The sequence below is a fragment of the Xiphias gladius genome, chromosome 5 (genome assembly GCF_016859285.1).
Source record: "Xiphias gladius isolate SHS-SW01 ecotype Sanya breed wild chromosome 5, ASM1685928v1, whole genome shotgun sequence".
In the NCBI taxonomy this organism is placed as follows: Eukaryota; Metazoa; Chordata; class Actinopteri; order Istiophoriformes; family Xiphiidae; genus Xiphias; species Xiphias gladius.
Window position 1 is genome coordinate 166,075 of NC_053404.1, and position 18,104 is coordinate 184,178.

General features: G+C 42.0%; 1 protein-coding gene across 1 annotated transcript; it reads right to left on the reverse strand.

The window, feature by feature from the left end:
• Positions 1–304: 304 nt before the first annotated feature.
• On the reverse strand, positions 305–17,072 carry zmp:0000000991 (mucin-17). The gene is made up of 5 exons (XM_040127397.1): positions 15,821–17,072; positions 10,594–10,715; positions 10,273–10,456; positions 8,155–8,200; positions 305–7,372 (listed from the first exon to the last, which is right to left on the reverse strand). Exons 1-5 carry the CDS (start codon positions 15,919–15,921, stop codon positions 2,129–2,131), a joined length of 5,697 nt encoding a protein of 1,898 aa, XP_039983331.1. The 5' UTR covers positions 15,922–17,072; the 3' UTR covers positions 305–2,128.
• Positions 17,073–18,104: the final 1,032 nt, after the last annotated feature.

The following is an 18,104-nucleotide window of genomic DNA, read 5'->3' on the forward strand; positions in this document are numbered from 1 at the left end:
CCAAAGCAGTTCTTGTTTGGTGAGCTCTTTTGTTTCACTTTGAACAACTGCGCCTGTGATATGCTCTGCACAGCACACGCATGCACACACAAACACACAGAAACACTACAACGCCCCCCCATGAGAAAAAGTGCTTTTCACTTTTGGATGAAAGCTGACACGCCTGTCCTGTGCATTTTGTAGCTTTTTTATTGCAGAACCTGCAAGCTTAACATATTTATGTAATGAGATTCACAGAGTGAAGGATCTTCAAATCTTACTTTTTCTAATAAAAAGTGGCAGTTTTAAAGAATTTAAATGGTTTCCGTCTCATTAAAAAGAATCATTCTCGTGTGCAAGTCTGCAATATTTATTTTTCTTATGGATTTATTATACCTTCCATGAAGAATACATCATAAGTAGATTTTACATAATGAAAAACAGATTGATGTGGGCTTTACACACATTCAGGATACAAGGCAAGTACATCTAACACTACTCCCAAGGGCCTATTGCAGCCCTTACATATCGCTGCTTGTGGTCTTTAACATGGTACAAAACACCAGATAAGCTCTCTTTCTGTCTCCGTTATCAGCCACCCACAGGCTCAGCTTAGTGCCTTTAACAAGTGTTTACTGTGTGAAGACAGGGCTGTTGGCTGGAGGAAGTGCAGCACTGTTGCAGTGTGACCAGTGCTGCACTTTCCTTATGACATAAGCTGGAAAAACTGATTCAAAGTCAGTGCTGTGAAGACTCATGATTACACATGATGCGAAGCTGTCATGCCTTCCGCAGATGATGCCATGGCTAATAATATGGATGCAGTCTCTCTGGGGAAAATTACACATTGAAGGGAAAGTCATGGACACAAAGTACCCGGCCAGCAAACACAGGTGAAGTAACGATTTCACACCCAGTCTAATGGACGTTTTATAAAACCATCACCTTAACAGTTTGTGTGTTGCCACAGCTAAGAATAGAAGGAAACACCCACTTCAATAATGTGAAACTGTTGAACTGCCCCACCCACACCAGACACTATCTAAAGTAGATAGTATGTGACTAATAATGGTCATTGAAAAAATTCCCTGCGGACTGGAATGTGGCCTCAGGCACTGAACCTTTTGTTTGTCATGCTAATACTCAACATCCATTTTCACTTATTGCATGTAAATAGTGTTATGGGAACCACTGAAATAAGAACACACAATGAGAAATCATGCTGGTTAAGGCTTGATCATTTGACACAACACAACAGCAAGAGTGTAATCAAATTTAACAACACATTCCACAAATATTGTTGGAAATATTACATTTATATATAAAAACAGATATATTAAGACTTTAGAGGTTCACTGTGCAAATAAGAGCAGGCACTGTATAGAGCACTTAATAATGTTTGATTACAAAAATATTGATAATAATAAAATAATAATAATATTAATAAAAAAATAATAATGATTGTATTTCATCCAAGAATACAAAAAACTTTTTTAAAGAAACAGTCTGCCTGCTTAAAAAAAGTGACTAAGAAAATAAACTCTATCTGCATTAAACGACAACATTCGCCAGAATTAATTTCAATCTTCAAACATAGAGGAAGACAGATGATGAAATGAAATATCATATGGTAGCACATTTATCCAGATTACCTCAGCACTCACTGTTAAGTAGCAGGATGAAATGTAAAATTAAAGATAAGACTTATGTCCAGAGCCTAACTTTACACATTATTTGATTGTTAAAACAACTACACAGATGTACAGCCCTCACTAATGCCATGCAACTGAGAGAACTATAAATGTTGAACAGTAGTTATTTCTTATCCCTACATTGCAGATCTGCAGTCATGTACAGTAAACTTTACATACTTTAAAACATCTTTGAACCTGTGCTGATAATACCATGCTTGCTCATTTAACATTACAGCATCTGCCACTTTTGAAATGCAAATCATGCAGGAAACCAGTTGTCCCTATTGAATTCAGGTCTCCCTTGAGACAATTAGAGGGTAAAAAAGCAGAGGACACTGTACATGACAGATTACCGTTCATCTTTCTTCTTGTGGATTTATCTCCTTTTTCTAAATCATTAAGTCTAGGATCACAGAGACTGTGAGAAGGAAGAGGTTCAAGCAGTTGTTCTGCTTTCACAATTCTGTTTCTTTTTCTTCACCGTCACCTGTTTCTAAGTAATATTCATCATCTGTTGTCGTGTCTGAGCTGCTGTCGGAAGACTCCTCAAAGGTGCTAAGGTTGGAGACGTAACCTCTGGAGGGCAAATGCCCTCTGGAGGACTGGCAGTCCACCGACTGCGGTGCTCCGGATGAGCTGGGAAAGGTGGGGAAGGAAAGGCTGGGGGGTTCGGAAATGCGTCTGGACACTGGTGACATGGGAGGTGTTGGAGGAGGTGTTGGGGGACCCTCTGTATCCCATCCAAAGTGACAATTGTTCACGTTAGGGCTCCAAAGGTGGGCTGGCTTTGAGGTTGTTGTAGTTACAGGTTGAGAAACCGAGACTCCTGAGCTCCAGTTTGCCAAGCGCCTGGTCAGTGATCGAGGAAGGGATCTTGATCTCATTTTACCAGGGTCACTGGGGAAATATGACACACTACAATCGCTAGGGGGCTTGCAATCATATTCTTTGGTCCAATCAGGTGTGAATAACCACTGATCCAAGCCCATGCTAGTACCTCCATAAGTCAAGGAAGATTCAGAGAGATCACCAACACTCATGAATCTGGATCCAGTGGAAATGCGCCCAGGCCCTGAGGGTCGATTGGAGAGTACTGAACTCACAGAAAATGACCTCCCAGGCTCAATGCCATACTTTAAGTCTGCATAGGAGGATGCCAAGCGCTCCTTGTCCTGTCCTGGACCGGAACTCGGAGGACCTGTGGATGCTCGGCTTCTCCTTGAACCCCCCAGGCTGATACCCTCTCCTGGCTCACATGGTGAGGAGGATTCCCTGCGACGCAGCAGCTTTGGGCTGTAGAAAACACTGTCGTCTGTTACATCAGGTGAGGAGAGAGGGGAAAGAGAGGAGAAGGGGGAGAAGGGGCTCCTGGGACTGGATGTGGACTTCCTGAACTGATTAGGATAACCACCAGATGGGTTCGGGCTTCTACCAGGACTGGGATCTCTACATGAGGGGAACTGGTTTATGGATTTATAATCTGTCCTGCTGTCTTTGTTAACGTCAAACTGGTGCATTGTTTGACTGTGTGCTGTCAGACGAACTTGGGTTTTACGTTCAGTCTTGGCCCCTGCACAAGCATTTCGCTCAACCTGGTCAGTTTCTGGAGTTGATTTGTCTGACCGAATTGAGAATTGATCTCCTGTCATTGTGCTACCAACAGCTGAGGCCTGTATGATGGTGTATTTGTTTTGTGCCCATCTGTTCGAACTCTCTGTTCCCTTTTCATTGTCCTTCAGCACAACCCCACCCTCTTGCTCTTTTTCCTCTAGCATTTTGGTACTGTCAACAGTGATAACACTGACACAGCTGATGTCACTTGATCCACAAACAGAAGGTGTTTGGGAGGCCTTTTTCCATTTCCATGGAAACGACAGATCGTCATCAGACCGTCTAGTGCTGAATGTCTGTCTCAGTCTGTTAAGGACCTGGTCCATTTTGTTGTTAGTTTTGTTGGCCCTCTCTGAGTCTGACCTTGATAAACTGGAGTTTGGTGGACTGACATTTTTCTTCAGTGCAAACCGGCTTCTCTTTGGGCTTTGTCCATTGCTGCTCTCCACTGAAAAGAATCTGCTTTTACCCAGTACACTCTCCTTCATTCTTTTGTTGCAGCTTTTGTCGTCCTGGGACTGACTCTCTAATGAGCTGCCACCAGTGGAGCTCTGATCTGAATGACTATGGGGTTCACCTGACGCTTCCTTACTCTGCACTGCATCTGGCTGTTGACTTAACTTGGTGTCAAAAGAAAGTGCTCTGTTTGCAGTATGTTGCAAAGGTTTAGGTGTGGTGTTCTTTGCGGCAGCTGTAGCTGTATCTACGTTAGATTTAATGCTGTAAACTAGTGTCTCAGTTACACATGCTGAAGAGGAGTTGTGTGCCTTATCACCTTTCAAACACTTTGAGCTGATATGAAATCTGTTGTCGACAAGTAATATTTGGCCATTCTGGAGATCTTGGCTGCTATTATTGCTGTGAATATTGTTGACTTGATCAGCTTCTGAAATCCCAAACTTTGAACTTTTTTGCGTGGCAGTTTTGTCTTGTAAAGGCAAAGATAATGGCGGTGGGCTGATAGGCGACAGAGGGGGTTTGGATGTAGGTATGGTCATGGCTGCACCTGGGTCAGTATGTAAGGAAAGTTGTGGTGTATAATTTGATTGAGAGGCTTGGTGGAAGAGAGGTGATCTGAGTGTTAATGTCTTAGATTCTCCCTGTGCTGATCTGCTAGACATAAGAGTGGAGTATGGTGGGGAGCTATAACGAAGCTTATAACCACCTGAAAAGTCAGGAGGGCGGGAGAGAGGAGCAGAGGAACGGCACTGGACTGTGCCAGACTCCACTGATTGTGTCCTCTCCTGCCTGGATGTGGTTACGTCTTGGCTTAACTGGTCAAAGATCATAATGTCACTAGGTCTTTGTTTGGACTTCTCTTGCACTCTGGATGTTAAAGCCATAGAGTCAGATGACAGGGATCGATACTTCCCTCCTTTTCCCACCTGTATGTGGGAGGTTTTGGGCATAGGGGAGCACAGAGGAGATGTATTTGTGGTTTGACTGCTTGATCTAAGAAAGGAGAAGATGGACGGAGCTCTAACACTTCGGGGGAACCTGGAGGGAGATAGAGGACTTGTTGGGACTCCAGATGGATGTGGTTTCTCCAATGTGATGGGCTCAGAACGCTGAAGGGCCAACGAGTCCTCCAACATTACTTGTCTCAATCTCTTTCCCTCTACCTGGGGGTGCAGTTTCTTTGGGTCTCTTTTTGGGCTGCTTGAAAATGTCCCCCATTCCTGAGGGCACGATGTTTCTGAGTAGTTGGGACTGGTAATGATTGGGGTTGCAGGGGGGGTTAGGAGAGAGGAGAAGGTGATAGTGGGAGAAAATGTAATGACAGGAGTGGCAGAAGTAGGGAGGAATAGGCTAGGAGCAGTTGCGACTGTAGGATGGCTGCCAATTGTAGAAGGGGTGATAGATGCAGTGGATACTGGAATGTAGTTTGTATTAGAGAAAGTACTGACTGTGGGCATCAGGCTAGACACTGTTTTAGTGTGGAAAGGCTTGGGAATGGAGGCATAGCTTCTTTCAAAGCCAAGAGATGTGGTGTTGGTGAATTTGGGTGTTTGGGAAGAAGAGCTAGTGTGTGATAAAGTATGAGTATTGGTTTTAGAAGAAACTGGATGAGAATAAGAGGAGGAACTAGTTTTGGTGTTTCGGTTTGGGGGGAGGCCTGCAGTCACTGTAGAAGAAAGAGCTTGACTACTGAGAGTGATGGAGGTGGCAAGAGAAAGAGACTGTTTGGTAAACTTTTCAGAGTCCTTGTTGTGAGGTGATGCAGGGCTGCTGTTGGTTTTGGATGAGCAATGATTATTATTGTATTTGGTGCTGCTCTCTGTGGGTGTATTTACGCTCTTCGGATTTAGCAAAGTATGTGGTAATTCAGTTACATTTGTTGTAAGTGAACTATTACTTACATCACGCTTGCTGAGATCTTTAGGGTGACTCAGTGTTTTGTGTGCTGTAGCTCTGCTAATTTTAGACCAAGAAAAAACATCGGGCAAATTATGATGCCTTTGGCGTGCTCTGTTGTTTAAATTGGAGCCATATTGCTGTTTGACAAGCCTGTCTGATTTGTGGTCAAGTGAATCCTCAACATGTCTTTGTTTGGGGTTGTGAGTTCCTTCCTGTGTCTTCATAACAAGGTTCATGCTACCTTTGCAAACTGACTCTGTTGTGTTATTGTTCTCTCTGTTATTGGGGATTTGACTACTAAATCCTTTGTTGTTAGTTGGACCTGGCAAGGCCAAGTCACTTTTATCATTGCAGGGTGGAACTAAGGGTGTGTTTGGTTGGGCTTCGACTTTGGTTGTATCATTGGGGATTAGAGGGGAACTGCCTTCAGGGGTAACTTGTTTCCACCGGGAAGTGGATGTCAGTGTGGTCCTTCTAGGAAGGGAGTGGGTTGTATTTTTGTCGGAACCCCTGCAGTTCTGTTGCCTCGCTGATGGTCCTCTACTCAGAAATGCCTGTTTGGAACATGTTTGAGGTTGTTGGGTGAAAGGTTCTGTGTCTTTGTTTATAGGTGAAGTTGAAAAAACGCGTGATTCAGGTATGTTCCTTTCTCTGTGGTTGGAGAATGATGGGGAAAGGAGAGGCCAGGTTTCAGTTGTCCTATAGGAAATGGACGATGGAGAGAGGAGGGACTTTGACCTCTCTTGCTCATTATCATTGACAGTGGTTTGAGAGAGGTGTGTTGTGGACAGTTTTCCTTCTCGATCATTTGGCAAAGGGTTTTCCTCAGAGAGGGTGGAGGCTGCATTAGAGCTCCTACCACTGGAGTTGATTCTTCTTGAAGAGAGAAGTAGACTGCTGGTTGTTGGTTTAGAGCTTAAGGCTGAGAGTGCTCCTTGATGGCCAGTTTGAGGATTTCTCCTTTGTTCATTTGGGTCAAGGGACAGGGGAGATATTGCAGATGCAGCTGTGACTACAGGGCTTAAAGCATCTGCAGACAGTTTCCTGTTGTCCATCTTTCCAGAGTTTACACCCAGAGAAACAGTTTGAATCATTTTCCTCTTAGATTCATAGTCCAATCTTGCAGGACCACTCTTAGTTGACCAGTCCACTGTATTCCTCCTGGTACCCAGAAATGGGACCCTCAGTTGGGCTTGCGATCCATCAATCAAAGCCCTCTCCACACCATGTTGGTTTTGAATCTCCTGAAAGCATTCACGAGCACAGTTTACCGCATTGTTTGTCACATCTTGACAATTCCCCTGAGCTTCTGAATTTTCCGTTCCCTCAAATCTTTTGGTCCTTCGTAGTCGGCCACTCAAGTGTGGAGCAAGAACCGTTACCACGGTGGGAGATAGCATGGTTACAGTGGGGCTGGACAGTTCCTCAAGATCCTTGTGATTCTCTACCTTTGTATGGTTCTTTGTATCTCCCTCTAACTCTACTGATCCACAGCCAGTCCTTTTTGGTTGTGCCCCACATGCAGGTGTGTGCAAGCCATTATGCTCATACAGTCCAAAGTCACCATATGACAAACTGTGATTTAGACTCAAGTCCCTGCTAGTCTCCAGTTCATTGCAAACAACTGTGGAAACCTGCTCTTCCTTCGTGGTTGGAAATAGTATTGTAGGTAAGGGGCAGTAACTGGCTGTCTCGGTATGGATGTCTGGTGGTGACGTTCGTCTGTTAACCTGTTAAAAGAAGAAGAATTCCTGCAGATAACTTGCCAAACAACTGCAACTAGCATTTTAAAATGAATTAACCATATCACATTCATTATTTAATGAAGAATGAATGTTAAATTAAGGTTTTAAATGTCCTTTTTTTACTATTTTTTTTACATGAATTTATTTAGATAGTGATCCATATGACCACACAACATCCCAGACAAGATTTTTGTTTTGTAACTATAGATCAGGTATGTCTAGCTCTATCATTTAAGCCTAACTCTTTTCATGTCAACTTCAGCTCATCATATCATACCAATGCAAATTCTGTGCACAGCAAAGTAAAATGCTATCTGGCTTTTACAGTAAGTATGGTATCAGAATTGTAAATTATGAACTGGTAGAAGCCTGAGCTTTACTAGAGCTTCTGTTCCCATGGTGTGGCTATTTAAGAGATTCAAGCCTTGACAAACAGGTTATTTGAAAGACATGAGAGATTTCCAAGGACACACACACACAAAGCAGTCACCCTGAATCTTCTAACTTTAAAACGAATAACCGATCTCAGATGTTTTTGCAATGTCACTATTATGTTGTGATGTTCAATGTGTTTTTCAAAGAATTTCAGTGGCTTTGAACTTTTTGCCTTAAATTAGGTACTTGAAGTTTTGTTTTTTTGGGGATATTTTGGATTAACTGAAATTCAAATATGCAATTGAATATTTGTTCTATATCAGATTGCACACTTTAAACCAGTGTCCCGTTTACATTATGATATATTATGATAAAGACTTGATGATCTTTACCTGACAGCAGCCGTACTCAGTCTCAGCTCTCTTTGGTTCAGTCAAACTGGCAAAACGGGAGGGGGGAGACATAAAAACCATTAAACATACTACTCAGGATTACATCTGTCACTTAACTGTAGACTGGACATAATGTACTTGTACTTCATACGTACCCAACATATGTACTACGGGCTATGGCTATGGAGCTTTGATGACGTATTTGTTGAACAACAAAAGGTCTGCACAAGTATGCTTTATTATTGTTATTAGGTGGGTTATGCACATCAAAACTGAAGGCAATAAGGAATAAATTTGACAAGGCAGTTAATCATTTAGATGACATGTGAGTTTTGTTTTCGTTCATCATTTAGGTTGAATTGTAGTATGTGTTTAACCAGAGGAACCAGCGGAAATAGAATCTGGTTAGGTTAGGTTTCACAGAGACCGCTGAGATAATAAACAGTGAAAATTAATAAAATGTCTTAGCAACAATAAGATTAATATCTGCTCTCAGAAAAATCACGTTTTCACATTGACACAGTCGGTCCTCCTGTGCTCTGTTGTAAAGTTTTGTGTCAAACATTTCAGGGATTAGATGTCTCACATTTTCCACAGCAAAGCTGATCAGCAGGATGGTCAGCATTCCAAGCTCTAACCCTTTCGACTTAATTGTTTTCTCACTGTCACATGTGCACTAAAGTCATACCTCACATGGATCAAACATGTGTGTACGGCACACACACAAGATCACACACTCAATGCCAGATGTCTACATAAGGTCATGTTGGAGGGTATGAAGAGACTGCCAGTGGCTCAGTGACACTTGAAAAGGTGTGTCCTCTCTTGAACCAATAAAGCCAGTTCAATTAATGACTTTATTGACAGGTCTATTGAAATCTCTGCCACAGAGCATCACACCTTGACGCACAAAATCAACAGCAGTTACTATGTCATGCCTAAAGAAAAAGTTCAACATTTCCGCAAAAAACCAAGGCAGCAGCACTTCCTTTTTTTGTTTGTCACAGGCTAAAGTACACAGACAGGGTTGAGTGGTTCAGTTACTGTTTGACTTAATGTTGGAAAACATGATTTAAATGTCAGTGGCTCATGTTCTTACTCCAGCCACATCAGAAACAGATCCTGGGATGCTGGTCTGAACAGTGTACCAATGAAACACAACACTCATTCAGGTTAACAGGTGGCTAATGAATACATCATGTTAAAGACAAGTCAGACCAGCAGTGATGTACAGAGAGATATCTCAGAAAACAGCTAGTCAAATCTTGATGAGGACTGACAACAACAGCAGAAACAGCTTCCAGTCCTAGAGCTAACAACTACAGTGGATATTGTACCAAACACTGCCTGGCCTGAGAAATCCTTCCTTCTGTCATACAGTAGTGAAAATTCAAAACAAATATTGTAGAGGTAACACTGAAACTTGCTTTATGATGTCAACAGGACAGAATAAGTGTGATATTAAATATTTTACTGGCACACATTAGATCTATTTGAACCAAATGAATATAATTTTAACCCAATACTGACAGAAAAAAATTGTCATGGGCCAGATTAACCTGTTAGGGGGCCCCCAGGCAAAAAGCTGATGTTGGGCTCCCATTGTGGTAACTTGATTTTACCCCACTTTATTCTGAAATGAGACCTCTCTACAAGGCAGGGTCCTTATAACTGTGGGGGCTGTCTTAGTTGATATTGTACTCCAGGGACTCATATTTCTTAAGAGATGTTCAATTAATCAAATTACCAAAAACTAACTGACACACAGTGAATCATGGGCTCCCCGAGGGTCTGAGGCCCCTGGGCAGTTGCCCACTTTGCCCAGGTGGTAATCCAGCCATGCATGGACCAGGTGCTGGCTTTAAAAATCTAAACATTAGCACAAAAAAGAATCAACCTGATAAGATTTTTTAAAGAATACTAGTTAAATGTTCAATAGGATGGTATCTGCAGGAATGTGCTCGACGACTGTCACTACACACAGACAGAGACTGCTATGGTGACATAATGTCCTGCATGCCAAAGCATGCCTATTAGTCCCTAAACTATGGACCAGGAAATAACGTATTTAGCACTGTATTTCATCCCACTCCCTCCATGTGTCTTTGCCTGGCTTACCTGTTTGGAAAGGAGTTGGTCTTCGGCTTGAGTTTTAATTCTGGTTTGTCAAGGCTTAGATTCTTGGAGAGTGTTAAGAAGAGAGAGGTGAATCTGGGTTCAGAACGCTTCAGGACCTGGACCTCTGAATCAGCACAATAGGCAGCCTCCTCCTGTCTTATTCTGTCCGCTCCAAATATAAGTGCTGTAACAGATTCAGTGAAATAAATAAGGCTAAATAGATTCTTGATGTATAAAGAAATATTTTGTATCATAAATGTTATCTGTATCATGTTGTGTCAGGTGTGTGTGTGTCTGTGTGTGTGTGTGTGTGTGTTCCACCTCTGTGTGGTCCCTCCTGTCTGATGCCTGTTAGGTGATGTTCCTGGCCTGTTGGGGTTTCATCACCATAATGATTTTCCCACTGGAACCTCTCACCAAATGAATCATCCTGTGTTCTTAAACTAAAAAACACAAAAAAAGTAGAAGGAATTCATCTACATTCATTTTAGTGACCGATTAATCATTTCGGACTTTTACTCATTCAAAAATGCAAAGATTTGCTGGTTCTAGCCCTTATACCACCGGCCAGCTGCTTCAAACCCACTGAAGCAGCTGGGGGAGGAAGGGCCTTGCTGAAGGGCAGTGCAGCTTAGAGTCAACACAAGGAGTACATAGGAGTCCCCACTTAGATACGACTTACGTCATGTGTTTAGATTTGTAGCTGAGTGTCAGATTTAATCCACAACATATCACTCAACACTAGACATAGGTAGTTGGGCCTTAATTACATTCCCCACAGTGATGATATCTACCTGCATTAGAAACCTGAAGGTAAAAACACCAGCAGCCTAGGCTCTTGTGTTCCCCACATGGTATCTCTGTTGACGACACATATTTACATTTCTGAAGATGTGTACGTCAGTTATGGTGTAACGTCCAACGCATTTTCTGAGGCTACATGCGTATGGTCCATAATTTCACTGTGACCCCTTCATTCACAAACGTAAGTCAAACCTACTGTAAATGCTAAGCATCCAATTCTTTTCCCAGCATCAGATCAGTGGCCTTCCAGTCCCAACTATTATTTTTATTACACATCACTGCTTCTGGTTATTATCATCTATGACAAAGAAAATCCTGACATTTAATGAGGTGGAACCAGCGAAGGTTTTGTCTTTTTGCTTGAAAAATGAAGGAAACGATTAATTGATTATCAAAATAGCTGCAGACTAATTAATTAACTAATTAATGATTTAATCTCTGGTCCCAAAGCATCTCTTGGCCTTTTTTGCAAGACACTGAATTAAAAAGAGATTCCTCTGTCTGTTTTAATCTAACTGGTACAGCGAAGAAGGGGGCAGAAAAATAAGACCAAAGGAATATCAGACAGCCCTGCTTCCCTCTTCTTATCCCTTTGACAGTGCTGGACTGATAAGAACTGGTTATATAATAATTCACCTCTGCTCACTCCACACCTTCTCTTACAACCAGAGCACAGCGCTAACACATCCACTCGCACACTCACTCAAACATGCATGTGCACATTTTCTGCTGCAGCCCAACGCTGAACCCACGCTATGAGGCAACTGCCTGGCACCATGATGACACAGAGCAAAAATGAGGCGGTTATCAAAATATGAATGTACGTGCCACTGCAACCTTTGTTTGATAAAAACGACAAAGGAAATTACAGCAATTATCTGTCACAGGACATTCAGGGATCGCTCTCTTTTTTTATCTTAATTCAGCAGTTGATGTGAGGATGGAAATTGCTGCTTAGGATCCAGAGGCCTGATCCAACCCGCGGTGCTTCGTCTGATCACAAAGCGAATTATTTTGATGTTTCTTTCCCGACTTTCTCAATAACAAGGACCATCACACAGAGATCTACTTCTCCCTATCCACCTTGCCTTCAGGGGCGATTCACTGGCCTTATTAGAGCATAATCTGGATGAAGCTGTTATGAAAAGCCTGACTTGCTGTGACATGAGAGAGAAGCAGAGAGAAATATGAGGAGAGACGGAGGGAGGGAGATCTTCATGCTCTGCAGCAGCTACCTCAGTGCCAGGGCCAACACACCTTCCATGTGCATGGTACTGAGTGTTTCTAATCCTGCCTCTGCCGGAGGCAACAGAAGAATTCTTACGACATCAGAGTCATATTAGTGCTTGTAAACCCTTAAGTCACCGTGTTTGGTTGATTTGACCAGTAAGTGATGGGCCTGTGATGGTGGAGCATGAGGAGCAGCCGTTCAGACATCATGCGCTCCAGGATCACATGTTCACCTCACGTTTTGTCCACCTTTGTTCAAAAGGCAGCGCCTCTGAAATCTGCCATCACCAGAGTTTTACAGTAGTGCTGAAATGACTCTCTCTTTCAGTAGACAGGACTGCGTAACTGTTCAACAGTAGGACTGCAAGTAAGGGTTATTTTGATTGTCGTTGAATCTGTGGATTCATCTTACATTTAATTCTTTAGTCTATAAGAAGTCAGGAAACTGTGAAAAATGCCCCTAACTGTTTCCCAGCGCCTTAGTTGACTTCTTCAAATAATTTGTTTTGTCCACTGAACAGTACGCAATCCAAAGATATTCTATTAACAAGCACGAAAAAAAAGCAGATCCTAACATTTGGAGAAGCAGGAAACAGCAAAAATCTAAGTGACCTAAACACCGGATTATCAAAACTTTTGATGATTTGTTTTCCTTTGACTCATCCGTTAGGGAGTAATTGTTTCGGCCCTAACAGCATTTCACTGCAGAGAAAACACAATGTTCGTGGTGGATCACAGTGATCCTGGAACTGCCAGTGTGTAGGCTTGGTCTTTTTTATCTTTTTCCCTTTTTTTTGGTCAAGTTTACGTTCGTACTACATCCACGTGAAGTGGCAGGTGGATATTACAGCCCTATAGCCATTACTATAGCTGAACTGAAATTAATCAGCAACAATATTGATGAATGACTAATTTTTTTAAAGTAATTTTTGTGGCATAAATGCCAGGAATTCACTGGCCTCTTCCAGCCTCTAAATCAAAGGTAATTATTGTATTTTTTTGTGTCTTTGCTGATAATAAACAGAATAATTTTCCTCAGTTTCTGCTGTAGCACTTGAAGTTACAAATGACATGATGCCCTTTTGCATTTGGAAGGTTCCTGGTTTAATAACAATTAATATGCAATAGATCAACATCACACCCATTTGTGATTCTGTTTGTGTGCTGATTTTCCGCCTGAACATACATAGGTGAATATATCTTTACATATTTTTAGGGCTGCATCTAAGTACTATTGTCATAATTAATCAATGCTTGGATTATTTTTTACTTTAGCTGATTAATCATTTGGTCTATAAAATGCCAGAAAATAGTGAATCACATCATCACAATTTCTCAGGTCGACTGAGACAATTTTCATAATTTATTTATTTATTTTTAAATTTATTTATTTACTTATTTGACTAACCAAGAAACAATGATAGCTATTCCCTTATCATCATGGAGGATGATGAGAACCAGAAAATATTCAAATCTGAGAGGCTGGAAGTAGTGAATTCTTTTCATTTTTGCTTAAAAAAATATACTATTAATCAATTACAGAAGTTATGCCAATTATTTTCTATTGATCAACTAATCGATTAATCGACAGTTAGTTCAGCTCCAAATACTTACTTTTAAATCGTAATTTTTACTTTGTTAAAATGAGCCCAGCTACTCCATGATTTCTCCTGGTACCTTTTACTTTCTGCAGAAATACCTACAAGTATGAATTCATCACTCAGCATAAAATTAATCGATGAATCGAGTTTGATGACTGACTAACTGTTTCAAGAAAAGTGGACAACAGTCTCGAGTTCGAGCCTCTTTCTCTGTTTTATATCAAACTGAATGTCAGTCAGTGTAAACGCACAGGCTGTGGGAAATCATATTGGCCATTTTTCAACTATTTTATAATTTTTTTTTTGAGATTAATCAATAATCGAAATAACTGTAGTTTATAGTAACACCTAACAGGTCTACTTTTTCAAATGTATTAAAAGAGCAGCAGAATATGCATTTGAATTTAAATTAGACTATGGACTGTTATCGCAAAGACTTTAGTGACCTCTGACCTCAGGCTGGTAAAACAAACACACTGCAGCCTTCAGTCAGTGCTGCGGCCATGTCACACGTACATTATCTGTGGGAACCATGTCGCTATTTGTGTTGATACTTTGTGAGCTGATGACTAACTGTTATCTTAGAAAGGCTCTTCGGCTGCTGCATCATGCGCTGTGTCTCATACAAGTATGTTTGTGTGTTATTCACTGGAGGTCAGCCTGACTGTGGGTGTGTTCCCAGATCTGCCAGCTAACACATACATAACCACAAGGATCCAGCCTGAAGTGTGGGTGTGTGCTCAGAACTGACAAACCTGTGTAATGCTCCAAATACTGCAAATGAACTACTCCCTAATCTTTCGTGAATTCAAGATCCATGCAGAGAGAACGTAACAACTTTGCAGTGACTGCATGAGTGGTAACAAAAGGTGGCCAGGACAGAGCGAGACACGTTCTGTTTGGTGCCACACCTTCAGTGCCTGTCAAACATCCAGCAGAGCTGTTTGTCTTCCAGCCTAACGAGGCGTATACAGGGGGGACATACCTGTCTCCCATAGCCAGGTCTGTCTATGGGAGACTCAAACCAGCCCGTCTGGCACCAACAATCATGCCGTTTATTTTCCTTACCATAGACGGGTATGTCTGTGGGAGACTAGCAGATAATAAACAGACCGTGTACTGCACTGTGTATCCGTGGTAGTGACGCTGTGTAACCGCAGGCCTGGATGTGCACGCATGAGCTCGCCTGCTAGACCACTGAAGCTGCCCTGCACCCAATGGTGCCGTTTTACAGTAGCCTGGGTTAATGTTACACTGGGAGTGAAGTGCAGGACAAACGCATGCACTCAATACCAGCACAGGCTCGCCTATAATCGATAGTTCACCGGAGCCCAGATGCGTCACGTTTTAGGAGCTAGAGAAAGAGCGTGTCACGCCAAACCTTATTAAAAAAAACAACGAAAAAAGGACTTTCATAAGAAGTGTCAGGAGATAAGTTAGCTTACTTTGCATCGGCACGACACTGAAATGTATCCAAAATACTACAAAAAACGACCAAAAACAAACCAAAACAGAACAAATTTCCACTTTTTCACAAGTTATTCCAGCTCCTCCTGCCGTCAAATAAAGTACGGGGGGTATTCTGCGGCTGAACCAAGTGTAAAATGTGAAATGACCGGAATATCTTAACGCCGAATTTACTAAAGATGGAGCCATGAATCATGACAGGTTTTCCTTTTGCTGTGAGACACGTATGTGCTTCCGGACAAGAACTGCAACATTGAATATACAGATTTTTAAAAGGAGTTCGGCGTGGGCTTCCCTCCGTTCATCAGAACGGCTCGCACCGCGGCTAAAAAGCCTCCAGCAGGCAAAGGGAAACAAAAACAGTGCACAGCAACATCTGACGGGACGACAGAACCCACAAACACACAGTGAAATTAAAAAAGGAACTTGAACGACACTTTACGTACCTTGCAGTGGTGGTCCGTGTGACTCGCCTTGTCCTGCTCAGACGCGTCGCTGCCTCCTCTCCTACAGCTCTGGGCTCCAGCTCTCCTGCGTCACCTGACATCCTATTTGAACCGGTTCAGTCAGACTTCACTGTTCAGGCTGACGGGACAGTGCATCTTAATCACGTAGTGTGGAACCCAATGCAACTGAACTGTGAATAGGCCCAGTGCACGTCCATGTCAGTGCCAGGGTGCAGGTTAAAGTTCAACACCTGCAGTCAGGCAGAGGAGACCATGCAGTCGCCACCGGCCGCGTCCCTTTTCTTCAAACGTTCTCCCTCAGCCACGTCTCCTTCTCAGGACGCTGTCCAGCTGCTTGATGCTCAGTGCTCTTCTGCACAGTCTATCTATTTGATGGTCTTTACCCTGCATCTAAAGGCAATGTGGCAACATGGGAACATTTTTCGTTTCCCCTGTTTATTTAAAGTTGTAGAGAAAGGTTTGCAAGGAATTTATTTTATTTTTCATGAAGTGCTCGATGATTCCGGGGAACCCTGCTAGAGTTTGTGCTCCTCAGAGTTAAGGCCACGTGACAACAGTTTTCACTTTTGCTTTACAAACCAGGGCAAACAAGTTGGAGCGCCCTCCTCCTGCTCTCTCCTTAAATTTCTGCTGGAATGAAAAAAGATTCTTCACCTTCATCTCTTCTGCAATGCAGGCAGCCTTGTTAGAGTTTAATCAAAAGGAACATAGTGTAGGTTTCAGAAACAAAATATGAACAATTACACATTCTGACCCTTCCATCTGCTGCCTCAGCAGAAATCCAGATTCATCAGACCAGGCTACGTTTTTCCAGTCTCCAACTGTCCAGTGTTGGTGCAGTCTGTGTCCACTGCGGCCTCAGATTTCTCTTCTTGGCTGACAGGACTGGAACCTGACGTGGTCTTCTGCTGTTGTAGACGTCCACCTCAAGGTCGGACGTGTTGTTCACCCTGAGATGCTTCTCTGCTCACCACAGTTGTAAAGAGTGGTTGTCTGAGTTACTGTAGCCTTTCTGTCAGCTCCAACCAGTCTGGTCATTCTCTCATCCACTGCTACTCACTGGATGTTTTTTGTTTTTGGCTTCATTCTGAGTAAAAACTCTAGAGACTGTTGTGTGTGAAAATCCCAGGAGATCAGCAGTTTCTGAACCACTCAAACCAGCTCGTCTGGCAACAACAATCACGCCACGGTCAAAGTCACTGAGGTCACATTTTTTTCTCCCTACTGATGTTTGATGTGAACATTAACTGAATCTCCTGTCCTGTATCTGCAGGATTTTATACACTGCACTGCTGCCATAAGATTGGCTGATTGGATAATTGCTTGAATAGGCAGGTGTACAGGTGTTCCTAATAAAGCCCCGTGTGCGTAATATAACAGTGTTAACTTGTTTAACCGTGTACCCCAATTTATCCTTAATATCTTAATGGAACTTGTAGTGTGTGTCACCAGTGTACACACTGATAAAACCCTGAGACAGACAGAACTGTTGCAGCCAGTGAAAGCTGTCTTTTTGATGGAACTCCTTACACCGTCCCCTGCTATTAAAAAAAACAGTAAGACTACTCTACCTTCAGCCAAAATAAAAAATGACAGCACCCCCCTTTTCTGACTTGATAATTTGTGTACAGTCCCTTGGGCTATTCAATCCCTGGGTTTTACCCTACAAGTTTTATAATAACGACTGTGTGATGTGTAATTACTGTAAGAGTTGAAGTCAGCGGCATTGTCAACGGTTATCCTTTAGTTGACAGAGAAGTGTACAAAGTTTTATTTTATTTTGCTGAAATGATGTGATCTTGGATGATTTTCAGTGCCGAATCCAGACAGACTGATCGAGGTGCAATGTGAAAGGAAACCAGAGCAGGGCAGTGTTGTTTCATAGAAAAAAAAAAGGAAAAAAAAAGGAAGAAAAAATAAAAATAAATAAATAAATAAATATATATATATATTTTTTTTTTTATTTTATTTTTTTCATGCGTCTACGAGCGGTGAAGTGATGCAGTCTGACAGATATATCAGAATATAATATAATTACATTGTCATCATGACGTTTTATTTTTTGTATTACTGTGGGTATAACTTAGAATTAAATGGTTATAGGAAAACAAAGATATGACAACTTCATGAATTTTAGTTGTGTGTGCATGTGTTCAAATGTCCCGTATAATAAGACAGTCAAAGAAAGAAAGAAAGAAAAAAAAAGAACAAGACTGGAAACCTGTTTATTTGCTCTGTTGCTGGATTCTTATCGTAGCCTATC

Bases quoted from the DNA above. Each gene is read 5' to 3' on its own strand.
- zmp:0000000991 (XM_040127397.1), bottom strand. From the start codon at position 15,921: ATGTCAGGTGACGCAGGAGAGCTGGAGCCCAGAGCTGTAGGAGAGGAG. The intron at 8,201-10,272 runs GTAAGCCAGGCA...CCGTTTTGCCAG, and splicing joins ACCAACTCCTTTCCAAACAG to TTTGACTGAACCAAAGAGAG. The intron at 7,373-8,154 runs GTAAAGATCATC...TTCTTTTAACAG, and splicing joins CTGAGTACGGCTGCTGTCAG to GTTAACAGACGAACGTCACC.